We start from the raw sequence: 23,308 nt of genomic DNA on the forward strand, positions 1-23,308 counted from the left end.
TTGTATGCTTGAAAGTTGCTATGGGCCCTGGCTGGTGTGGCTCAGTGGACTGAGCACTGGCCTGTGAACCAAAAGGTCACTGGTTCGATTCCCAGTCAGGGCACATGCCTGGGTGGCAGGCCAGGTCCCCTGGTAGGGGGTGTGCAAGAGGCAACTGATCTGTTCCCTTCACACATTGATCTTTCTCTCCCTCTCCTTCTCCCTCTCTTCCCCTCTCTCAAAAAGTAAATAAATAAAATATTTAAAAAAAGAAAAGAAAAAAGAAAGTTGCTATGGGTGTAGATCTTAAGCATTCTCATCAAAGAAACAAAACAAGGTAACTGTGTGAGGTGATGGGTGTGTTAATTAATTTGGTTGTGGTAATCATTTCACAATGTGTGTGTATATATACACACACACCTCACATTATCACACTGTACACTTTAAGTATACTGTATTACAATTTTGTTAATTATACCTCAATAAAGATAGGGGCAGAAACTAACAGAAAAATTTTAATTATTCATAATGTTTTTCTATTAACTAATGAGAACAGTATATAAAAATTTCCCACTTTAAGTTTAGGTTCCTTTATTTCTCTCTGTTATTCTATCAAGCTTTGGCCTTACATATTTTAAAGCTATATTACTAGAAGCATAAAAATGAGGAATTCTTATATCTTCCTGGTAAATTCAGTATCTTATTATTAATAAGTGATTTTTTAATCTCTAGTAATAGTTTGTATCTGGAAGCCTATTGGTCTGTTTTCTTTTTATTAATGATCTGCAAGCTGTATATTTTCTCATTCTTTTATTTGAAATCTTCCTGCATCCCTAAGTTTTAGATGTAAATAGAATACAGTTGTTTTTTCACTCCAGTATGACAATCTTTGTCTTTTACCCTGTGGCATTTAATTTATTTACTTTTAATGTGATTGCTGATGTATTTGTATTGACATCTACTACCTTTTTTCCTACCACCTGATTTTGTGCTTTCAATTTATATCACACATTTGTCTTCCTCTCCTCCTTCCATGTTTGACTGAAATGTTTACAGTGCCATTACTTCTCCCTGCCAGTCTGAAAAATATAAATGCTATTTCTTGTGTTTTACTGGTTACACTAGAAATTCCATGTGGGTAATTATTTCTCCAAGTCTGTCTCTGGTTATCCAATAATTTTACCCTCTTCCAGGGTAATACAAGCCTCTTAGACTACCTCATATTTATTCAGATGTTTACTGTTTCTTTTCTTTCTTTCTTTTTTTTTTTTTAAATTAGAGAGGGAAGGGAGGGAGATAGAGAGAGAGAGAGAAACATCAATTTGCCGTTGCTGGGGGTCATGGCCTGCAACCCAGGCATGTACCCTGACTGGGAATTGAACCTGCAACACTTTGGTTTGCAGCCCGCGCTCAATCCACTGAGCTACACCAGCCAGGGCTCGATGTTTACTATTTCTTTGAGCTTTTCTTCCTTCCTCCATCTCTGTCCTGCCACCCAGGTACTTTCCCTGCTGCTTAGAATATCCCCTTTAGAATTGCCTCAGTGCTTGTCTGACGTTGGTGCAGTTTTTAGTTTGGGTTTGCCTGAACGTGTCTTTATTTTACATTTCCTCACAAAGGGTATTTATTTTGCCTGGGTATAGAATTTTACGTCTGCAGTCGCAGTATCTCAGGACACAGAGTTCCACTGTCTTCCGGCTTTCCCTGTCGCTCGGGAGAACTGTTGTCACTCTCACCGGGGCTCCAGTGACAGTGCTGCATCTTCTTTCCATGCAGCTGTCTTCCTGCAGTAACTCGAGGTGCGGATTTCACTTTGTCTCCTGGGTGTGAGGTCCACCAGGGTCCTGGAGTGGAAGGACTGGTCTCAGGCTGTGTCTCCTCAGACACTGCGTCCACTTCCTCCTCTCTCCTTGCTTCTCCCTGGACTCCATCTAAGTGGACGGTAGGCCTTCCCCTGTACCCTCTGTAATTGTCGCTCTCTGTTCTGTTTGCCACACTTCAACCTCTCCGTGTTTTATAATTGAAAAACGAACATCTCCTTCCAGTGTTCCAATTTCCTGATTTTCTCTTTGGCTGAATCTATAAATTGAGTAGAACACAGATGTAGTCATTAAGTTTTTAATTTTTGTTATTGCATGTTAGATGAAAATGTTCCAAGTGGCTCTGTTTTCAAACCCTCTTAGCTACTTTTAAAGCTTTCTCTTTCCCTGCTGAAATTCTCAAGTCTGGCTGTGGGCTCCCTGAACGCGGCAAGCTCTTCGCAGCAGCCATGGCTCCGTGCCTCCCCGCGGCCGTGGCCTCGACAACAGCCACCAGGTGACCAAGAACGTGAGCCAGCCAAAGCACAGCCACCTCTGCAGGCACCTCACCAAGTACACCAAGTTCGTGCGGGATGTGGTCCGAGAGGCGTGTGGCTTCGCCCCCTGTACGTGACACGCCGTGGAGCTGCCCAAGACCACTAACAGTAGGAGGGCCCTGTGAAATACATCAAGAAAAGGGTGAGGGACCCACATCCGTGCCAAGGAGAAGAGGGAGGAGCTGAGCAATGTCCTTGCAGCCGTGAAGAAGGCAAAGACTGGCAAAGACTGGCAAAGACTGAGCCCCATCCCCTCTGTGTGTCACAAAACATGGGACTTTACCGAATTTCCAGTAGTTCTAATGCAAAAAGTTACCATGGTTAGTTCCACGGTCTGTGGCTCCTATTGATTTTTGTCGATGGTTATTTGATAGTTAGCCTTGACTATGTGTTGAACATTGGATCCAAAACTTTATTTGTAGCCCTGGTGGGGTGTCAGCTGATTAGAGCATCGTCCCAATAGGCAAGGCTGTGGGTTCGACCCCTGGCCGGGGCACATAGAGAAGTCAACCAATAAATGCATCAGTAAGCGTAATAAGAAACTGGTGTTTCTCTCTTAAATCAGTAACTAAATAATTTCAAAAACTTATTTGTAGAATTAATTTGAGGCTGGGTGGAGATAATATGGTCCTGCATTTGTTTTTGTCTTTTTCTCTTTCTCGGGTATCGGTGGGACTCCAGCACTCAAGATACTTCGATAAAACTTCAAGGCTTGAGTTTGGGGGGCCATTCCCACGGCACAAAACCAGCCACAAATTCTCGGAGCAGCCGTTTTCTTCCCGTTCACCCTTCCCCTACAGGGTGTGAGCTGAAAGCCAGAGGGAGTCTTACCGGTGTCCCTGCGCCCGGTGGCCCCGGATTCCGGCTTCTGTCCTCCGGGTCCTGAGCGGTGTCCAGAAGCTCCCTCCGCTGCCCCAATGCTTCCCCAGGACCAGAACCCCACGCACAGACAAAGCAGGGTCCGGAGCGGAGCTTTAACTTCCCGCTTCCCCTCCTTCCCAAACCTCCACCTCGTAGTTCCTGTTTCACTACTCAGCTCTTTGATGCTCTTAATGTTTCCGATATTTTCCCAGCGTTTTTATCTGTCCTCATAGGAAAGGTCGTTTCAAATTACCTTGTTCATTAAGGAAGGTGGAGATCCCTCTCCGGGACTTTTTATACTCCTTAGGTCTTCACTACATTTGAATTAAAAAATATCTTATATAAAGTAGAATCGACATCTAAGCATTTTCATCCAGGAAATACTGGCCTAGAGTGAAAAGGAAAAAATGGCAGGACAGAAAGGCGAGGGAAGGGGGAGTCAGGGGTCAAGTCCGCGGCAGCCGCAGCTCCCTTGAGAATCCCGAGACCGGACAGAGCCTTTACTTTGGACGTGGTTCTCACGTCCTCACGGTTGCCTCTGGGAAGCAAGTGGTGGGAGTGAGGAGAACAAAGAGACAGTTTTCTGCCTGGAGATTACAGTGAGGCTGAGGAAATGAGACATTCAGGGAAAGAAGTGAGGCCCCCACACAAGCCCTGAGTCCCGTGTGGCCTGGGCCAGCTTCATCAGCCTCTTCACTTCAATGAGACTGCAGCAGCTGCTGTCTGGATGATGGTCCAAATCTTCAATTTCAATTTTCATCAGAGTGGTCACTGGTCAGATGTGGGAGGAAGAGGTGGAAATTGCAGCACCAGCTTCAGTAACTAAAGGAGAGGGTCAAAGAAATAGGGGGCACCCGGATTTGAACCGGGGACCTCTTGATCTGCAGTCAAATGCTCTACCGCTGAGCTATACCCCCACTTGCATGTACTCTTTCATGAACACCTTTTCACCCTGGCACTGCACCCAGGACAGCCACGTGTCTACATGTCAGTGTTTTTGCTGCATGTCCCGGAGCTGGCCAGTCTTCCCACTCCAGTCTTCTCTCTCGTCTCCCCTTCTCCAGCCTTCGCTGGTTGTCCTCCAGCCCCCCTCTTCCCCAGGTTGTGGGGATGGCACCAGCCTTCACACCTGGGAAGGCCATTTGAGTCTGTCCCCGTGTTTCTGCCTCAGCCAGCACATACCCCTGAGGACTGGCGAGCTCAGTTCCCAGTCTTCAGCGACCCGCCCACTCAGTGCAGGGAGAGCCTCGTCCCCATCCCAAGGCCCCAGGCAGGGTGCTCTTGTTCTACTCACTCACTCGCTCATTCAGTCACTCAACAGGCACGGAGTGTGTGAGGCACCAGGCCCTGTCACTCACGGTGAGGACACAGAGACTTGAAACACTGTCCTGGCTCCTCGAAGGGTCTGAGTCGCACAGGAGACAAGCCCACGAGCCACGGTATTGCCACAAGAGGGGCAGAAGCCCACGGAGAGAGCCGGGGGAGCAGAACTTAAGGAGCCACCCTGCCTGCGGAGTCAGGAGGGCCTTCCTGGAGGAGGTGGACCCTGGGAGGTTTGCTGGGAGAAGCTGGAGAGGCTCTGGGGCCAAGGGAGGAATGAGAACAGAGACCTAAGTGGGTCAGGCGCGTGTGGAGCTCAGTGCGGCTTCAGGCTCGTGTCACACGGAAGGCGTGTGCCCACCAACCCAGGAGACGCTTTGGAAGTCCAGGTTCCTGCCAACGCAAGGGGTGGGACTGAGCCACGGTCCCGTGGGGAAGGCCTGTGACACACAGCATGACGAGCCGTGACCTCAGTTAACACTCACAACCACGTTTCTGTTGTCTGATTCTGACGCAGGTTTGGCCAGGACAGGCCCAGGGAACACCTGGGACACAGCACAGTCAGCACGGGGAGCGAGGGCCCATCCGGGTCTGGGCCCGCTGTGGGTGGCGAGAGCAGCCACTGGCCTCCTTACTCACTACTTCATACTGACAGTCAGTTTGGCAAGGGGGCGTCTGGATTTGAACCCGGGACCTCTTGACCTGCAGTCACATGCTCTGCCCCGGGGGCTCAGGTCCACCTCTTGAACTGTGCCCCCGGCTGCTGTTTGTGGAACTCACAGCCCAGCTCCGGGGAGCAGGGGGCCGCCCCGTGACACCCTGGCTCCACAGCCGTCACTCCCTCACTCCTCCCCCGCCTGTCCACTCCTACTGGCCACCCTCTGTGTGCCAGACTCACCCTTTCTCCTTCCCTTTTCCCTCCCTCCCTCTCTGGCTCCACTTCCCTCTGCTACCACGGTTCTGTCCACCTATGGTGGGCAGTCACTGGCTTGCCCAGCCTGGGACAGCCCCGGGGCCCCCCCAACCCCCGCACTGGGCCACTGAGGGGCAGAGAAGTCTCTGCGTGGACAGAGGAGCAGGTCTGGGACAGGAAGCTGGCCAGGACACCACACCCTGGGACAGATGGCCCCTTTCTCCCCTTCCACCTGTCTGCTTCGGCCACTCAGTGCCCCCCCACCCGCTCAGCCTGATCGACATTGTGCAGGGAAGCGGTGAGCTCGCCGGGGCCGGGCGGCTCGGCTGTTATTTCTGGAGTGTCGTCCCAGATATACACCGGGTTGCGTGATCGATCCCTGACCCGGGTGCGTGTGGGAGGCAGCTGATCGATGCTTCTCTCTCTCACATCGATATTTCTCTCCCCCCCCCCTTCCTCTCTCTGTAAAATCAATAAAAACATGTCCTTGGGTGAGGATTTCAAAAGGAAGAAGAAAGAAAAAGGCGAACCAGCCCCAGATTCCCTTTCGAGGGGAAGGCGGATTTGAGGCGGGTGAAGCCGTGGCCGCTGGCTTGTGGGCCCCAGAGCCAGCAGCTGCGTGTGAGCGAGGAGGCGCAGGAGGGGGGCTGTCCTCTCATCGGAAAGGCTGGCGCTGGGCTGGGGCACAGCCGGAGACAGCTCCCCCACGCCTCCCCTCACCGCTGTAATGGAAGAGCCAGAAAAGGTGTTGAGTGCTTGCTCAGTTCTTAAGGGACTTGAACACGGGGACCCCACCTTTCTTTGTTTTACAAACGAGGAAGCCAAGACCCAGAGCTGGCAGTGAGTCTAAGACCCTAACAGACTCCAGCCTCCCGAGTCCTGAACGTCCGCTCTGACCCTGCACCGCGCAGGGTCCCCTGACTCATTTCTGAGAAAAGAAGTTCCTTTGAACACGTATTGGATGCCAGAACTCACAAGGCCTCACCAGGGGTGCGGCATGTGTCATGCTATGGAAGAAGGAAAGGGGGCGCTAGTGCCTTGAGATTTCTTCTGTTTGGCGTTGGAGAGCGCTTGCATTGACCCAGAACCAAAGTGTCGCAGGTTCGATTCCCAGTCAGGGTACGTGCCTGGGTTGCAGGCCATAACCCCCAGCAACTGCACATTGACCTCTCTCTCTCCCCCCCTTCCCTCTCTAAAAATAAATAAAATCTTAAAAAAAGATTATTTAAAAAAAAAGAAATATTATAAAGCCCGATGGAAAAGTTCCCTCCCTCTGCACCCACGGGGCCTTCACTCGCTCCATGAAACAAAGGTCCTTTGGAGGGAATGGGCTGCAGACGGACATGGGAGAGAGAAAGCGGCCTTGACCTTGAAAGAATGGAACCAGGCCTCCTCTCCTGTTTGTCCGGTTGCCGCTTACTCTGTGGTGACCCTGACAACCCCGAGGGGAGGGGGGAAGCCCTGGGGCCACCACCCTTATCCACGAACCAGGAACAGGAGGCTGGAGGTGGTTTGGAGACTTCCCCAGGTCCCGGGCCTAACTCTGCGGGGGCCCAGTCCTGGGAGACAGCCCCCTCCTCTAACCCGACAAACCACCCAGCCGGGTGACCAGCTTCAGGGGGACAGGGTCCTTCGAAGTCTCAGGAGGAGCTCCCGGAGGCACGCCCTCGCGGCGACACACGGGCATGGGGCATGCACACCCTCGAACGCTGAGACCGTGGGGACATGCCACCTACTCTGGGCTTCAGGTTCCCCTTCTCTACGGATAACCAAAGTCAGTCCCTACCCACTGCAGGAAGGCCCGGGAGCCGGGACTCACTCTGCGCGGAGGCGCACACACCTGGTTTCCCAGCGGCAGCGGGGGCAGGCCCGTCAACGCCCAGCTGGTCTGCGCAGCCGCACCACCGCCCCCCCGCCCCCCCCCCCCCCCACAAGCAGGTGGCGAAATAATCCTGCCGCGCAGGAGTCTTGGTCCCCTATGCAACCACGCACATTTATAAAAGTACCAGAAAAGCTCCATAAGGAGAAAAACAGTTTCAGAATACGAAGTAGAAAAGTCCAGTCTCCAATGCCCGTGCTGCAGGCTCTGTCCACTCCGCCGTCTCTCGTGCCACCGCGGGCAGGCTCCACACCTCCGAGCATAAAATCTGCGGCTGCGGGCCTCGACCTTTCCGGCCTTCCTGTCGGGAGACCCCTGGTCTGGGGTCCGCTTTCCGTCCGTGGAACCCGGCAAAGGCCCGCACCCAAACCTGGCACCCCCTACGCCTTGAGGGATCCTTGGTAAGTCAGGAATATGGAGAAGGAAACAGGAAATGGAGACAACTGTCACACTCACACGCTGTCACCAAAAAGGCTGCTGCTTCCCATTTGAATGAAAAGAAAAAAGCCCTGGCTGGCGTAGCTCAGTGGATTGAGCGCGGGCTGCGAACCAAAGCATAGCAGGTTCGATTCCCAGTCAGGGCACATGCCTGGGTTGCAGGCCACGGCCCCCAGCAACCACACATTTATGTTTCTCTCTCTTTCTCCCTCCCTTCCCTCTCTAAAAATAAATAAATACAATTTTTTAAAAAATTTTAAAAAAGAAAAAAAGAAAAAAGAACCTCTCCAAAGGCATCCCAGAATGAGGAACCAGAGCAAGCATGAAGGGAAGGGTCCCGCAGGTGGAGAGCAGGTCCTGCCGCTGCCGCCGGGGCTCCCGCCTGGTCAGCCCTCCTCCGAGCGGCTGGGCCGGGGCCGGGGCCGGGGCGCGCCGCCCAGGCGGGCGGAGGCGGCGGGCAGGTGCGGGCCGGCCGGGCCGCGCGCGTGGGTCTGCATGTGGATGGCCAGGTGGTGGTTCCGGTTGAAGGCGCGGCCGCACTGCGGGCACTGGTAGGGCCGCTCGCCCGTGTGGATGCGCTGGTGCCGGAAGAGGTCCGAGGGCCTGCGGAAGGCCTTGCCGCAGTAGGGGCAGGCGGGCCAGCCCTGGCTGTTGCCCGTGTGCAGGCGCTGGTGCAGCAGCAGGCTCTTCCGCCGCTGGAAGAAGCGCAGGCACTCGCTGCAGTGGTAGACCTTGGAGGCCGCCGGCCTGCGCCCCGCGAAGGGCCGGCCCGCCAGGGCACGGTGGCTCTCGGGCTCCTCCGGGAGCCAGCGGATGACGGGCCCGGGCACCACCACCTCCCCCGGCTCCAGCGTGGAGGGCGCCTCGCCCCATTCGGCGGGCGCGCCGCCCCGGACCTCCCCCGCCTCCCCGTCCACGTGGGTCCGCTGGTGGATGGTCAGGTTGATCTTCAAGCGGAAGCTCTGCCCGCAGTCCGGGCAAGGGAAGGCCCGCTCCCGCCGGCGGCGAGGGAGGACGCGCGGCGTCTCCCCCGCCGCCCCTGCTGGCCGAGGCCGCGGGTCCCCGGCCCGCACCCTGGGCGCCGCCCGGGCATGACGCTGGTGGGGATCCCCGGTCCGGCTGCTGGGCCCCTCGGGGACTGTGCTCTGGGCCTGGCCGGGGGACCTCACCAGGAAGAGCTGCTCCGCCACCATCTCGTCCTCAGACCGCGCTTCTGTCTTGATGACCACACCGGCAACACCGCCTGCGGAAGGGACCCTCCGCTGATTGGCCGCAGCCGCCCGTCCTGCACTGCCCTGCCCTGAGGGGCCTGCACTGCACCCTTCCACCTGCCAGGCCCACACAGGCCATGAGTGGGGACCTTCCCACTCCGCCCGCCCGCGGCTCTGCCTCCCGAGGTCACCCAGCGGGCTCCGGAGGCCTAAGCCTGCAGGACACAGACTGGAGGAGACAAAGCTTCCAACCACCAGGGAGCCAGGAGGTCAGGGGTCAGACCCGTGGGAGACACATAGGGGGAACGAAGGGGACACAAGGACAGGCAGAGGCCCTGGACCCCGAGACACGGGATACGCTGCCCACGCAGGACCCCCAGGAGCTCTGAGAGTTCTGCACCACCCCCCGTCCTGAACCACAAGGAGCACAAGGAGCCCTGGCTGCCCCCAGACTGGGTGAGGCCTCAGGCCTCCAGGGGCTGGGTGACAGCCACACGCAGAGCTCCTCACCCCCATAACAAGGCCACACTGAGCATCTGCCACCGCCGGCACTGCCATCACAGTGACACACGGAGGCGTGAGGATCTGGGCTTCCCAGCTGGGCCTCAGTGGGTCACACTTGAGTCTGAGACAGGGCTGGGGCCAGGGAGCTCCCAAGGCCCAGAGGTGAAAGGGTGGGGCCGAGGTGGCAGGAGCGAGGGGTCCCTGACACTGGAAGGCGGTCTCAGAGGCTGAGCCCAGCCAGCCGGAACACCATGCGTCCTCCCAGGGCCTCCTCCGGCCGCTGTTCCCTCCTGGGCTGCTGGGCAGTCAGCTCCCCACCGCCCCCCTCTTCCCGGGCCTCCCCCAGCACCTGCCGGCCTCAGCTGCTGGACCGCAAGGTCTGCTCCAAGGGTGATGGGAACCCTGCCCTCCGCACATTAGAATGAAAATCTTCAGCCCTTTACCAGCAACTTCCAAGGTCTGGGACCACAGTAATTTCTGTCCTTGCGGAAGCTTGAACTTAACCCGCAGGCCAGGGGGCCAGGGCACAGGGGGACCTTCCCTGGTGGGCGTCCGGGACAGCACCCAGTGGCAAGGCCTCGGGCCCTCTGCTCCCTGCAGCTGACCCGTAACCCTCACCACGATCTCAGGACAGAACCTGACTTCTGTTAGAGGTGACCCACTGGTATTAATGTAGTCCTGCAGCCACAGAAGCAGTGAGTGTCTGTAAGAATCATCTAAACTTTGGGGTAAGATGGTGTCGCGTTTAATGGGCTACGAAGGTATTCCTGAACTTAGGGACTAGTGGTGGCTGTGAGGCCCTCCTGTCACCTGACCACAGACCGGCCAGCATGCAGCCAGTGTCCAAGCCGCAGCCTTCCAGCCAGGCCGGACCACGGGGAGGGAAGCCAGGGCCACAGAGAACCTGGGTCCCCGGAGCCCCAGGGAAACGTTACCTGGGTGGCGAGGAAGCAACCCCTCGGGAGGAAGCCCCCAGCAGGTCCCCCCACCCACCCCTAAAAGGCCCCTGAGCCCCTCTGAGGCCCTGCTGTGGCTACAGGAGTCCTCGCTTCACTCGCCTGGTCCCATGTCGGGCGGGAGGTCCTTGGGGGTGGAGGCCGGGGACTCCCCACCTGAAGACGCCTCCTCCTGCTTCACTGAGGACAAAGTGCCGGTGCTGGCCGGGGGCGCTGTGGGGGAGACAGACTCCCGTGAGGGCCCTCCCCGACCCCGGGCTCCTGCGGGGTGACACAGCCAGTTCCCGGCGGGCCTGGATCTGCTCCGGCTCCCGCCAGGAAGGGGGGGCGCCCATGCTCTGGTCAGAGCACTGCAGCCTCCCCCCTCCCAGAGGAGAGGGAAGAGCTGTGAAGGCCACGCCCCCCAGTGCCATCAGCTGGTCCCTTAGCATCTGAGTGTCACCCCGATGGGCCTCAGATGCCAAAAGGACAGAGGGTTTGGGGAGGCCCCTGGGGCCCAGTGCCTGGTCCGTGACAGGACAGGGATAATGGGAGGGTCCTACCTGGCCTTGCACAGTGGCTGGGAAAGAGGGACACAGGGAAGGGAGGGGTGTCACCTCCAAGCTCAGGGAGGCCACAGCCAGTGGGGGAGGGGCAGAGAAGTGACTGGGGAGAAGGACCCTGAGTCTGAAAACTCAGGCCAGCAGGAAGGAGGGGGCGCCGGAACCCAAGGGTGCAAAGTGCAGACTGAAGACAGAAAACACGCCTCTGAGTGATCCTCCGGACGCCAGGCTAGTGCCCTCTGAATTGCACCCCATTTCTGTGCGGGAGGGACAGGCGTCCCCTTTCACGGGAGCAGACAGAGGACACCGGGAAGGGCGACAGACACCACAGAGCCTCACCCAGGCCTTCCTTCAGAGAGACGGCCCCACTGAGGCACACACAGGCTGGCCCTGTGCTGGGCGGGGGCACACGCCTCCCCATAAATGCACCCACTGTCAGGAGCCCGGGTCCGCCCTCGTGCGCCCCTCCCCTCACTCCACACAGACCAGTGTGGCGGCTGCCAGCACGCCCGAGGAGCACGCACCTCTGCCGGGACCGTCCCCCATGCTGCAATGCCCTGTGCTCCTCTCTGGCCGTCTCAGCAGAGCGCCCTCTTCCCGGACGCCTGTTCCGCTCATCCCTGGCTGGCCCCAGCCGTCCCTCCCACCCCCCCTCCCCAGAACTGCTAGCCCCCTGGTCCTGCTGCTGGGATGCCGGCCACACTGCCGCCCGGCAGGCAGGCAGGCCTCACTCACCCGTGCTTGGTCCCGGCGGGGGCCCTCTCGCTCCTGAGCCTCTCTGGTCTTCGGGGGCCGGCCTTTCCCTGGGCCCCTCCGGGTCAGACCGTGGCTGGGCTGGGGACACGCTCTGGATACGGAGGGAGAGCAGGGACACACGAGTCAGCGGCACTGAGGAGACAGGGACGGCTCCCCGGGGAGCCGGCAGCCTCTGGGAGATGGCTCCCTGCTGTCCCTGGGACCTGGGACGACAGGTCGAGCACGGGGTGTGGTAATGAATGAATGTCACCGACCATCTTGTGACTACATCCTGGACTCGACTTCTCCACTAGCCACCGAACAGGTTACACGATAGGGCCGAGGGTCTGGCTTTTCCCGGACTCCTGGCTCAGAACATTGTGGCCCTGGCCCCCAATTCCAAGTCCCCCACTAGGGTGGCGTATGAGGGTCCCCTGGGGAGCACCCCCGAGACTCTCATCAGTAAATCTGGGCAGGCCTAGGAAGTTCGTATTTTCAAAAAGCTTCCTAGGGCAAAACAGACGAACAAATATTTCACAGAGTAAGAAATTAAAAGGGCCCATAAACAAATAAAAAGATATGCAAGCCCCGGCTGGTGTAGCTCAGTGGATTGAGTTTGGCTGTGAACCAAAGCATCGCAGGTTCGATTCCCAGCCAGGGCACATGCCTGAGTTGCAGGTCACAGCCCCCAGCAACTGAACATTGATGTTTCTCTTTCACTCTCTCTTTCTCCCTCCCTTCCCTCTCTAAAAATAAATAAATAAAATCTTAAAATATATATATATATATATATATATATATATATATGCAACCACACTCACAATAAGAGGTACCATTAAAACCACACTATTACCAAAGCCTCAGAGACACTCCAAGAACACTACAGACCGATATTCCTTGTGAACACTGAAATAAAAGCCTGCAACAAGATACTGTCAAACCAAAATCAGCAGCCTATTAAGAGGATTAAACACCTTGACCAAATGGAGTTTGTTCCTGGAATGCAAGGATGACTCAATGTATGAACTTAGATCAATGGATTACACTTTATTAACAGAATGAAGGGGAAAAAAAAAACACAAGATTATCTCAATTGATGCAGAAAAGGTATCTGACAAAATTAGACACCTTTACCTGATAGAAACACTCAACAAAGCAGGCACAGAAGAAAATGACCTCAGCACAATAAAATTTAGCCATGTATTAAAAACCCACAGTGAACACCACATTTAATGGTGGAAAACTGAAGGCTTTTCCTTGAAGACTAGGAACAAGGCAAGAATGTCCACTTTCCCCACCTCTATTCAACAACGTGGTGGAAGTTCTGGCCAGAGCAATTAGACAAGAAAAAGAAATAAAAGGCATCCACATTGGAAGGGGAGAAAATTATTTGTTCACAGGTGATATGATCATATATATAGAAAAGAATGAAAATCTACCAAAGACAGGACTAATAAATGAATCCAGCAAATTAGCAGGATAAGAAAAGTAAACACAGAAAGATCAGCTGCATTTTTATACAGTAACAATGACCAAAATTTTCTATTTAAAAAAAAAGCCCCCCATGAGATTCTGATATGAGATCAAGTTTGGAACCACAGTTCCACACAGACCTGCTGTGGGAATGAGGCCAGCCCCAGGCTCCCCTGGGCCATTTCCCCACAGGGAAGCCTGCACGTTCCAGGCCCCAGGGCCGCACATTATGCACGCGGGAGCAGAGGCGGATGGGAACCAGGAGGTGGCGCTAACGGGGCTGCTGCTGCTGCTACTAGCTGCACTGTTAGTAATGAGTCCCCACCTGCTATAAAACGCTCGGCTTTACAAAGCCTGCCCTCGCATGCAGTCCTCACCACCACCAGGCTGTGCACCTGCTTACACAGAGGCGGAAACCTTAGGGCCCTGAAACCCGGTGCCCACCCCTGACCGGCCGGCCCGGGCTAGGGTGTGCCCCACCTCAGGTCACCGGCCTGTGCTCCCTTCCTGGCCTCACAGCTCGCCTGGGAAGCCCGGGAGGACAGGCACACGGCTCCGTTTGCCCCGCCCATCTCGCTCCCACTCACCAGTGCCGGGCCTCTCCGGGCGAGCTGCCTCTCTCTCTTGCCCCTCGTCCTGACCCCACAGGCCTTCAGGACAAGGCTCCTCTCCCCTCTCCATCCTGGCGAGGATGTCCGGTTTGGAGATGGCGTAATCTGTGTACAGAATGGAGAGAGGGAGCTGGGTCAGGATGGGCCCCTGCCGCCCGGACCACCACTGAGACGCAGAGACCCTAGAGGAGCAGAAGCCGAAGCAAAGACACAGACAGCAGGAGGCCAACGTGTGCACAGAGGCCCGGACGCCACTGCGGGGCCTCACCCAGGGAGACCAGCATCTCGTAGTTGCCCCTCATCACGTGCTTGTACAGCTCCTTCTGCCACTCGTCCAGCCTGCTCCACTCCAGCTCGGAAAAGTACACGGCCACATCGTCAAAGGTCACGGGCACCTGGAACCACAGGCATCACGCACAATCACCCACACTGACCACACTGACAGGCACGGCCCCTCGGGCCGTCCCACCCCAGGTGCCCCGGGTTACCTTGGGGACCTCCCCCTTGCTGCCCGGGGGCAGCCGCAGCACCCAGAAGTTCCTGTTCCTCAGCAGGTTCTCCATGTTCTCCAGGCGCCTCTGCAGCAGCCCGTAGTCCTGCAGCAGCGTGCCCAGCACGGCCCACTTGCCCTCCAGCTGGCTCCCCAGCTCTGAGGACGTCTTCTCGAAGTCGGCCAGCTTCCTCTCGGCCGTCCCCGCCCGCCCCTCCAGAGCCAGCAGGCGGGCCAGACAGGAGTCCACTTTCTTCTCCACGGCCTGGACGGCGGCCACCACGGTCCACAGCGTGATCTCCGTGGAGTAGAGGTACGAGTTCTTCTCTGCGGCCGGCCAGGGCGAGGGAGGAGGCGTGGAAGGCCTTCCGTCCCCTGCGTGCTTGTCCCTCTCTGGGGCCTGTCCGCAAGAAGAGAAAGGACAAACGTTATCGGAATCACACAGTCGGAACGTCTACCTCACAAAGAAACCCGAGGGCCAGTCAGGCAGCTGTGTCGGGGATGGGGACATCGGTTAGAAGTCCAGCCTCAGGGACAGGAGACACTGGCTGGTGGGAAACAGAAGGAAAACCACGGCCAGAGAGAGAAGTATGTGCGCTCCCAGACAGGTGACTCCCCACCTGAGCCTGAGTCTCCTCCGAAAGGGAAAGGACAGGCTTTGCATGAGGCTCAGGGAACATGAACTCCGCCTTCAGCCAGCCTGGGTCCCACCCGCAATTCCGCCCCTCGCCTGCTGGCCAACTGTGGGCAAGGTTTCTCAGACATCTTTCAGCGTCCCCTCCGCATCTAGAAAGTGGAGCTAGCAACAGTGTCTACCGGACACAGCCATGAGAATGAATTAGTAACACCGTTCAGTAAAAAGCACTCAGCACAGTGTCTACTGGCGCGTCCAACCTCTTGGGGTCCCCGGGCCACACTGGAAGAAGCACGTTGTCTTCGGCCACACATTAACTACACTGCGACACGCGATCACAAAACAAACCTCATCGTGTTTTAAGTGAGTTTACGATTTTGCGTTGGGCTTCATGCACAGCCACCCTGGGCTGCATGAGGCTTGAGGGCCGCCGGTTGGACACCTTGGTCCAGCCCGTGTTTCTCAGTGAACATGAGCCTGTACTGACCCAGCTGAGGCGCTGGTGATGAGCATGTGGAGGCTGGGACGGTTCTGGCTCGGGGACGCGGCAGGAGCAGGGCAGACGGCAGCGCCTCGCTCATGTGGCGCCTTGGACAAGGGCTTCGGAAGCGCCTCTCAGCTCGCCGCGGTGCCTGATGACAAACGTCCCAGGACACGTGCAAGGGTGTCCGTCCCAGCTCATCTCGCTGAAAGCCTCGCTGGAGTGACAAACCGACTTCTTGGCCCTCCGTCCCCTTTTCTCCTCTTCTACCACCATGGCCTCGTCCAAGCCCCTTCAATGGTCGCCTGGGCGGCTGTGATCCTGCCCAGCTACTTCCCCACTTCCTCCCCGCCCACATCATGCTCTTCTCAGCTCCCCAGCACGCCCAGAATAAAACCTGAACCTTTTCTCGGGCTGCGGCCTATCTCCCTGAGGCAGTCTCCTCCCAGACACTGACCGCTCTCCAGCCACCCTGGCCTCCTCAGGCTCCTCAGACCCGCCCAGCTCCCCGCCACCGCTGCACGGGCTCCCTCTCCCGCAAACCCCCAGCACAGACACTGCCTCACAAGGGCCTTCGAATGTCAGTCAGGGCCCTGTCAGTCCCTACCTCCGCAGCCCGGATAACCCGTGACAACTCTGCGTGCCTGCCTGGGCTTCGGTTCCCCCATGAGGACATAAGCGCCACCTGTAGGGTGCAGGTGCTGGTCACCGCAGTGTCCCCAGTGTCCAGGAGGGCCTTGCTCACAGCAGATGCCCAATCAATGCCCGCCAAATGAACGATGACGAAACAATTCAACGACACACTCATGAACAACTAACTGGACACCTGTCGGCCTGAAGGCACAGCGGGGATGCAGGAAAGGGGCAGGGTTCTTCCCTCCTTCTCCAGGAGAAAACTTCTGTATAGAAACAGTCATAACAAACGAGGGTGGTGCCCACAGGCTAACAAGAGTTGAGGGAAAATCAGTCCCATTGGGGAGCTTTCCTCGGAATGTTGGGGGATGCAAGTGGACGGAGGGAAAGAAGCAGATTGGAGAGGGACAGTCAGAAAGACCGCTGGGGTCCTGGGCCAGGTGGGAGCTGAAGACGTCACCTGTACAGCTAGAGACAGGCTCGCCCCAGCGGGCAGGGCCATAAGCCTGGAGAACTGCCACCCCATGTGTCCGTCCGCCCCCCCCCCGCCCCGCCCCTCAGACCTAAGGGAAAGGGCTGGGGCATCTGGAAAAACCAAGGTTCTGACAACTCTACACCATTGGCACGCGATGAGAACAGCAGATAACCATTTCTGGAGCCAAACGGCAGAAGGGTCACTTTCTCTGATTTGTGCATACAGAACATTATCAGCCAATGTTCTAAAATGTGCTAAAGTAATCTCAAACTGTCCCCCCCCCCCCTCAAGACACACCTCCCATCCCTCTTGTAAACAGCCTTCACTCAATAGCACTGTCCTAGGTGACAAGCAGAACACTGGGTACCGTAAAGGGGGTGCAATTCCAAAGCCTCGGCCTGGCCTCGACCCCCTCCCCGCCCTCCCCGCCCGCCTCGGGGCGCAAGGCCTCCAGTGAGACAATGGGCGGGGAGCCGGCCCCCGCGTTCAAACGCGCGGCCTGTCACCTAAAGTGTTACTGGAACGCGGGCTGGTCCCCGACGCCTGGGCCGCCCGCCGGGCCTGGCGTTTGGGCCGCCCGGTCGCTCGGCCGGAAAGCGGCGCGGACGCGGACGCGGACGCGGACGAGGGTGGCCCGGCGGGGCGCTTACCCGGTCGGGCGCCGCCTCGGCCATGGCTGCTGGAGTCCCTCTCTCGGCCGCTCCGCTCGGGCGGTTGTCAGGCCTGGCGGGCGCGCGGGCGGAGGCGGAGCGGAGCGGAGCCGCCCAGCCTCGGAGCCCCTGCCCCGCGGCCGCGAGCTGCGTCCGAGCCACGTGCCGCGCCGGCCCTTTAAACAAGAGCTGCGCTCGCGGCCCGGCCCCAGGCCGCGCACAGCGCCCCCTGCAGCCCGAAGGACCGCACGCGCGCGGCCCGCGGCCCTGCGTCCCTGCGTCCCCGCGGCCGCGGGGGCCACCCGGGGCGCGGCGTGGGTGTTGGCCGCCCGCCCCGCCTGGGCCGCGGGAGTCGGCGCCGTCGGGCGGGCGCGTATCCTCCGCAGGATGGCGGGACGGCGGGCCCCGCGCCCGGGAATGGGGCCCCGCGCTGATGGAGGGACCGCGCAGACTTTCCCACACTTTGGGAGCCCCCCTCGCCCCACGGCGGCGGGGGAAGAGCGCAGTCTTCGCCCCCAACCTCAAGGGCGTGGGGTCTCCGTCCTAAGGCCTCTGCTGCACCCAAAGGTGATAGGGGACTTAAGAGTTGGAAAATTTTAAGTAATAGCTAATAAGCTTAGTAATCAACGGACGTAAAAACTTTGTTCCAGCGACTGAAGGTGTGACCCGCCCTGACTCCAGGAGACCTTGGGCAGTCCCACCTTTGTGCCCCAGGAGGACTGGCAACAGTTCAACATGACATCTGAGCCATTGTGCCCCAGCGGGAGGTGACCACCGCCCAGGACGCAGCTTAAGGCCACCGCCCAGGGCAAGAATGCTGAAGTTGGGGTTTTTTAAGTCCAATTAACTTTTCTCTGAATTCCAAACCCCTTACCTAAACTTCGTTCTCCTTATAAAAAGGGCGTTTTAAAATGGAATTTAAGACGGTCTGTTAGGGTATGAACCCTCTGTCTTCTCAGATTGCCGGCCATCTGAATAAAACGCCCATAAAGATTCAATCCCTGTCTCTGCTTTTTGGGTCTGGTAGTGACAGGCAGCCTGGATGCCAGTGTCTTTTCTGGTTTCAAAGGGACAGCTCGATGTCCAGGAAAAAACATGGGGTGTGGATAAAGGTTTGTTTTTTAAAAAAGATTTTATTTATTTATTTTTAGAGAGGGAAGGGAATCAATGTGCGGTTGCTGGGGGTCATGGCCTGCAACCCAGGCATGTACCCTGACTGGGAATCAAACCTGCGGTGCTTTGGTTTGCAGCCCGAGCTCAATCCACTGAGCTATGCCAGCCAGGCCTGAGTAAAGGTTTTTAAAACTTTTTTTTTTCAGTTTTCCATAATAAGTAGAAAGACCCCAGGAAACATTAAATTCATCAAAAACAAACAAACAACAACAAACAGAAGAAATCCTCCCTCTCTCCCCAAAAATGCTTTGCGAATCCCGAGTCTCCTCCCAGTACCCTGCAGCCTACCTCCCAGCAGAACCCCAGAAGTCCTGCGAGCCACACTGTGGACCAAAAGAGGGGGGGCACAGGCTAGACCTGACAAGCTCTGGGGAGGTCTGCCCCTGAGCCCCACGAACTCAGAGACCTAAAGTAACCACAGTAGGGTGGTCTGAAATGAAAACTTTGTAACGCCTCTATCTCCCCTGACAAAGGACATTCTTCACCTTAACTGATCGTCTATTGTCCTTTTGTATCTAAGATAACATACCTCTGGAATGGCAGGGTGATATCCTTTTATTCTGCACCCCTCCCTGTACCGGAGACCACACAGCCCCTCATTGTATTGTTATCATGTTAATTGTTGACTGTCTGTCTATTCATTTTACTTTGTATTGGATCCCAGAGGTTTTCCCTACTTAGCTTTCTCCCACTTATGCGGATTTCCCGAAAGCCCTCCCGCCTCCTCTGATTATAACATAAAGTGAGATGCAGAACTGCCAGTCTCTGGAGCATTTCTCAGTTGGTTGAGACTTTGCTTCCAGACGATTGTTGTCAGCTTGGTTCAGATAAACTCATACAAATTCTCTACAGGTTCACACATTTTCCTACATCGACAACATCCACTCTTCCCTCGCACAGCAGCCGCCACCCGGGATGCTCGCAGCTCTGCTCCGGGATGGGCTTGCAGCAGGAGCAAATCCAGGTCCTGGGGCATTCTGGATAAACTGAAACCGGAAAAGACTCTGGGAGTCCGGGCTGCCTGTCACTACTAAACCCAATAAGCAGAGACAGGGATTGAATCTTTATGGGTGCTTTATTCAGGTGGCCGGCCATGTGAGAGGATGGCTGGTTCATACCCTAACAGACCATCTTAAATTCCATTTTAAAACTGCTCTTTTTATAAGGAGAACGAAGTTTAGGTAAGGGGTTTGGAATTCAGGGAAAAGTTAATTGGACTTAAAAAAAAAAAACAAAAAAATGAAACAACTTCAGCATTCTCGCCCTGGGCGGTGGCCCTAAGCTGTGTCCTGGGTGGTGGTCACCTCCCCCTGGGGCACAATGGCTCAGATGTCACCTTGAATTGCTGGGAGTCCTCCTGCAGAACAAAGGTGGGACTGCCCAAGGTCTCTTGGAGTCAGGGTGGGTCACACCTTCAGTTCCTGGAGCAATAGCTTTTACCTGCACTGATTACTAAGCTTATTAGCTATTAAACTAAAAGTTGTAAACTCTAAGTCCCCTATCAAAATCTAGGACCCATCGTTCCTCATTTGTAAAGAGCCTTACTGTAGAACACTAATCACTGAATATAACTTGAAGTGTGCCTTACCCAGTGTAAACTTTATTTTCCCTGTTTTCTGCACTACCCATTCACCTTAGAGTCTTTGTCCAGCAAGCCCGCAAGCTCTTCTGTTTGCATTGCGTGTGAATTCTTACTTTCTAAGATCACACCTTACCAGCATTTTATAATCCTTGAAATATGTGGTCTGACCGATTCCTGATGAGCTCCTAGTGTCAACCACAATTAATTTTAGCCTGTAATAATGAGTAAAAAAAAAAAAAAAGGCAGTTATTTGAGCCAAAAGGAGCAGCCGCCCTGGAGACACGTTCGAAGGGGGCAACCCAAACTGGGTCCCACCAAGACAGAGGGAAGGTCATTTTCCTTGGTGAACGTTCCCGCCCAGGCTCTCAGCTGGGTCCTTTCCAGGCGAGACATCCCTCGTGCAATTCTGATAGGGAGGGTCTCAGTCCGTTAACAGAAGGTGATTCCAGGGTTTCCCTGCAGGGGGCGACGCAGCGCAGACAAGCAGGGGGAGAGCGCGGGACACTCAGCGTCCAGCCCGGGGTTTCCCTGGTACATAGCGTTTTGGAGGAGCCGCGTCAGCACACGGCCGCTAGGCTCGTATTATGTATGAGAGCTGGGCCTTCAGCCTGACCAGGAAGCCATCTCCGCAGATAAATTCTGTCTCGGGTTCGCAGCAAATGTATCTTCCTTCTCAGGGCCCACAGTAGGGGTCCTCTTAGCGCCTTCAGTGCTCATTTGCTGATTGTTGGGCTGCGTGCGTTACTTCAACAAGGGATTTCTCAAGGAACAATGCCTTATATTGATTTGGTCCCGTGTTCCCTTGAAGTAGCACTTCCTAACCCTGCCCCAAATGTCAGAGGTGCACTTAGAGGGAGTATCCGTTTTCCAGCTGGACCCGCCCAGGTGGGTAAAGCTGAGGAGGGAAAGTATTAGCAGAGGCTGAAGCCGTACCGGGTCAGGGCCTTTGTTTTTTTAAGATTGTATTTATTTATTTTAGAGAGAGGGATAGGGAGGGAGAGAGGGAGAGGAACATCAATGTGTGAGAGATACATTAGTCGGTTGTTTCTCATACACACCCCAACTGAGGACTGAACCTGCAACCCAGGCACGTGCTCTGACCAGGAATCGAACCGGCAACTTTTCACTTTGCAGGATGCCGCCCAACAAACTGAGCCACACTGGGTCAGGGTTCTTCTTGGCTCTTGCTGGTCTCACTCAAGAACCTTCTAACATCCCTCCACCCCCAAACAAGAAAAAAGCCTGACAGAACACTTATTAGGTTAATATTCCCAAATCACAGCTATAATCAGGCCATGTTTTTGCTCAAAACTCTCAGCTCCCCATTACTAACTCAATGAAATCCATACCCCTTAGCCTGACCTCAACCTCTTTCCAACCACGTCCCTCAGGCCCCCCTTCTCACACCTACCCTCTAAAGGCGTGTCCAACCGTGTGACACCTCTGGGCCACACTGGAAGAAGAGTTGTCTTGGGCCATATGTTAAATACACACACACACACAAACAAAAACTGATGAACAAAAAAAGGGGTTTTAAATAAATGTACAGTTTTGTGTTGGGCCGCATTCATAGCTATTCTGGGCTGCACACAGCTCACGGGCCGCAGGTGGGACACCCCCATGGACAAATTAAATGAACTGGCATTTATCTGTACACACCCACAGTGTCTCCTATTTGGGCCATGTTGCTCCATTTAGAATGTCCTCTTCCCACCTTCGGAGGGCCGGTTCAAAAATCACCTCCCATCACGCCTTCCCCAACGCCCCAGAAGTACATGTAATTGTTCTCTGAATTTTTAGGCCTTTAGCCTCACTTAGGGCATATAATGTTCTACTTTGTATTAGATTCCCCTGACAGCCCGGAAACCCATCAGCAGAACCTCTGATTTCCCCTTGTTTTTTTAAATTGTGCTTAATATTTTTTTAAAGATTTTATTTATTTATTTTTAGAGAGGGAAGGGAGGGAGAGTGAGAAACATTAATGTGCAGTTGCTGGGGGCAGTGGCCGGCAACCCAGGTATGTGGCCTGACTGGGAATCAAACCTGCGATGCTTTGGTTCGCAGCCCGAGCTCAATCCACTGAGCTACACCAGCCAGGGCTTGATTTCCCCTTGTTTGGCCACTCGTACCAGTGAGTGAACAGCCTGGCAGGCAGACGGAATATGGGGCTGGTCCAGGAAAGGGCTGTGCGAATGTGCAGCACGGGGAGAAATGGGTTTTGGCAGAACTTCACTAGGACAAGCGCTTTGTACCCTGGCATATCCCTAAGCATTTAAAACAGCGCCTGGAAAATAGGTGCTCTGTAGATATAGTTGTTGAATTAAAAAAAAAAATGCAGGAAGCTTTCACAGAAGGAGGTTAGAAATTCAACAGTGAAAAGAGAAACAGAATTTGGTTCACAGGGGAAGGTCCTTCCTGGGAGGGGATGCAGGCGCTGAATGTGGAGATGAGGAAGTACTGTGGTGCGTGAACAAGTCCCATGTGGGGACCACTTAGGTGGTTTAGACGAGAGTGGAAGCTGGCGGAACTCAGAGGAGGTTAGGTTGTCGGAGTCGTGGGTTCTACACTAGAAAGCTGACCCTTGAGCGGGGCTGGCAGGATGCACCGCGAGGCTTTGGGGAAAGCCCTCATCCCATTTGTGTTCTGGGCAGGAACTCCGGGAGCAAAGGGAGCGAGGAGAGGGAGGAGGCCAGTGAGGCCCAGTAGTTCAGGGGGTGACGAGGAGGACCCCCCCCGCCCCCGTTAGAGCGGGAGAAAGGAGATAGGCCAGAGGAGCCCCTAATGCTCCGCATTCATCCTGCCCTGGGTGTTGACTTGACTCTTGCCGATTTGATCAGCCTTGGCTTTCAGACAGTCCCGTTTCCCGTTTCCTTCCCAGCACCTGGCCGGGCAGGCTTCCCAGGAAGGGGTAGAAGGGGCAAGGGGCTGATTGTCTGTGTCACCCAAGGACGGCGCCTGGGTGTGCAGAGATGACCCTGGGGCTCTCGTGAAAGTGCGGATTCCGACGTGGCGGCTCTGAGCCTGCATTTCCTCCCACTGGGCTCCCAGGGGCTGCCGCCGCACCAGACGCCACACACGCTGTGGGTAACGAGGTCTTCAAATCCAACCTGGACACCAGGGACTTCACTGTGGGCTGCAGCGCCCAGACCACGGACTGGAAGGTCACTGGTGCACTTCCCGGTCAGGGCACACGCCTAGGTTGCAGGCCAGGTACCCGGTTGGGAGCCTGGGTGACGGCAGCCGATGGATGTTTCTCTCCTCTCTACCCCCCTCCCTTTCCCCTCTCTCTGAATATAAATAAGTAAAATTAAAAAATATATATTTATTTATTTTTACCTGGCTGGCGTAGCTCAGTGGATTGAGCTCGGGCTGGGAACCAAAGTGTCCAGGTTCGATTCCCAGTCAGGGCACA

General features: G+C 55.6%; 1 protein-coding gene, 1 long non-coding RNA gene and 1 other non-coding gene across 3 annotated transcripts; all 3 read right to left on the reverse strand.

The window, feature by feature from the left end:
* Positions 1-3,404: 3,404 nt before the first annotated feature.
* On the reverse strand, positions 3,405-5,871 carry LOC118497218. The gene is made up of 2 exons (XR_004899752.1): positions 5,211-5,871; positions 3,405-4,069 (listed from the first exon to the last, which is right to left on the reverse strand). It is a non-coding gene; the product is annotated as an uncharacterized LOC118497218 (long non-coding RNA).
* On the reverse strand, positions 4,042-4,113 carry TRNAC-GCA. Its single transcript has one exon. It is a non-coding gene; the product is annotated as a tRNA-Cys (tRNA).
* A 2,155-nt stretch (positions 5,872-8,026) lies between the features above and the next one.
* On the reverse strand, positions 8,027-17,364 carry ZNF783 (zinc finger family member 783). The gene is made up of 9 exons (XM_036010288.1): positions 17,142-17,364; positions 14,267-14,668; positions 14,047-14,173; positions 13,755-13,883; positions 11,886-11,918; positions 11,695-11,847; positions 10,520-10,630; positions 8,221-8,989; positions 8,027-8,169 (listed from the first exon to the last, which is right to left on the reverse strand). The coding sequence occupies exons 1-9, from the start codon at positions 17,163-17,165 to the stop codon at positions 8,133-8,135; spliced, it is 1,785 nt and encodes a 594-aa protein (XP_035866181.1). The 5' UTR covers positions 17,166-17,364; the 3' UTR covers positions 8,027-8,132.
* Positions 17,365-23,308: the final 5,944 nt, after the last annotated feature.

Source organism: Phyllostomus discolor, chromosome 10 (genome assembly GCF_004126475.2).
Source record: "Phyllostomus discolor isolate MPI-MPIP mPhyDis1 chromosome 10, mPhyDis1.pri.v3, whole genome shotgun sequence".
Lineage (NCBI taxonomy): Eukaryota > Metazoa > Chordata > Mammalia > Chiroptera > Phyllostomidae > Phyllostomus > Phyllostomus discolor.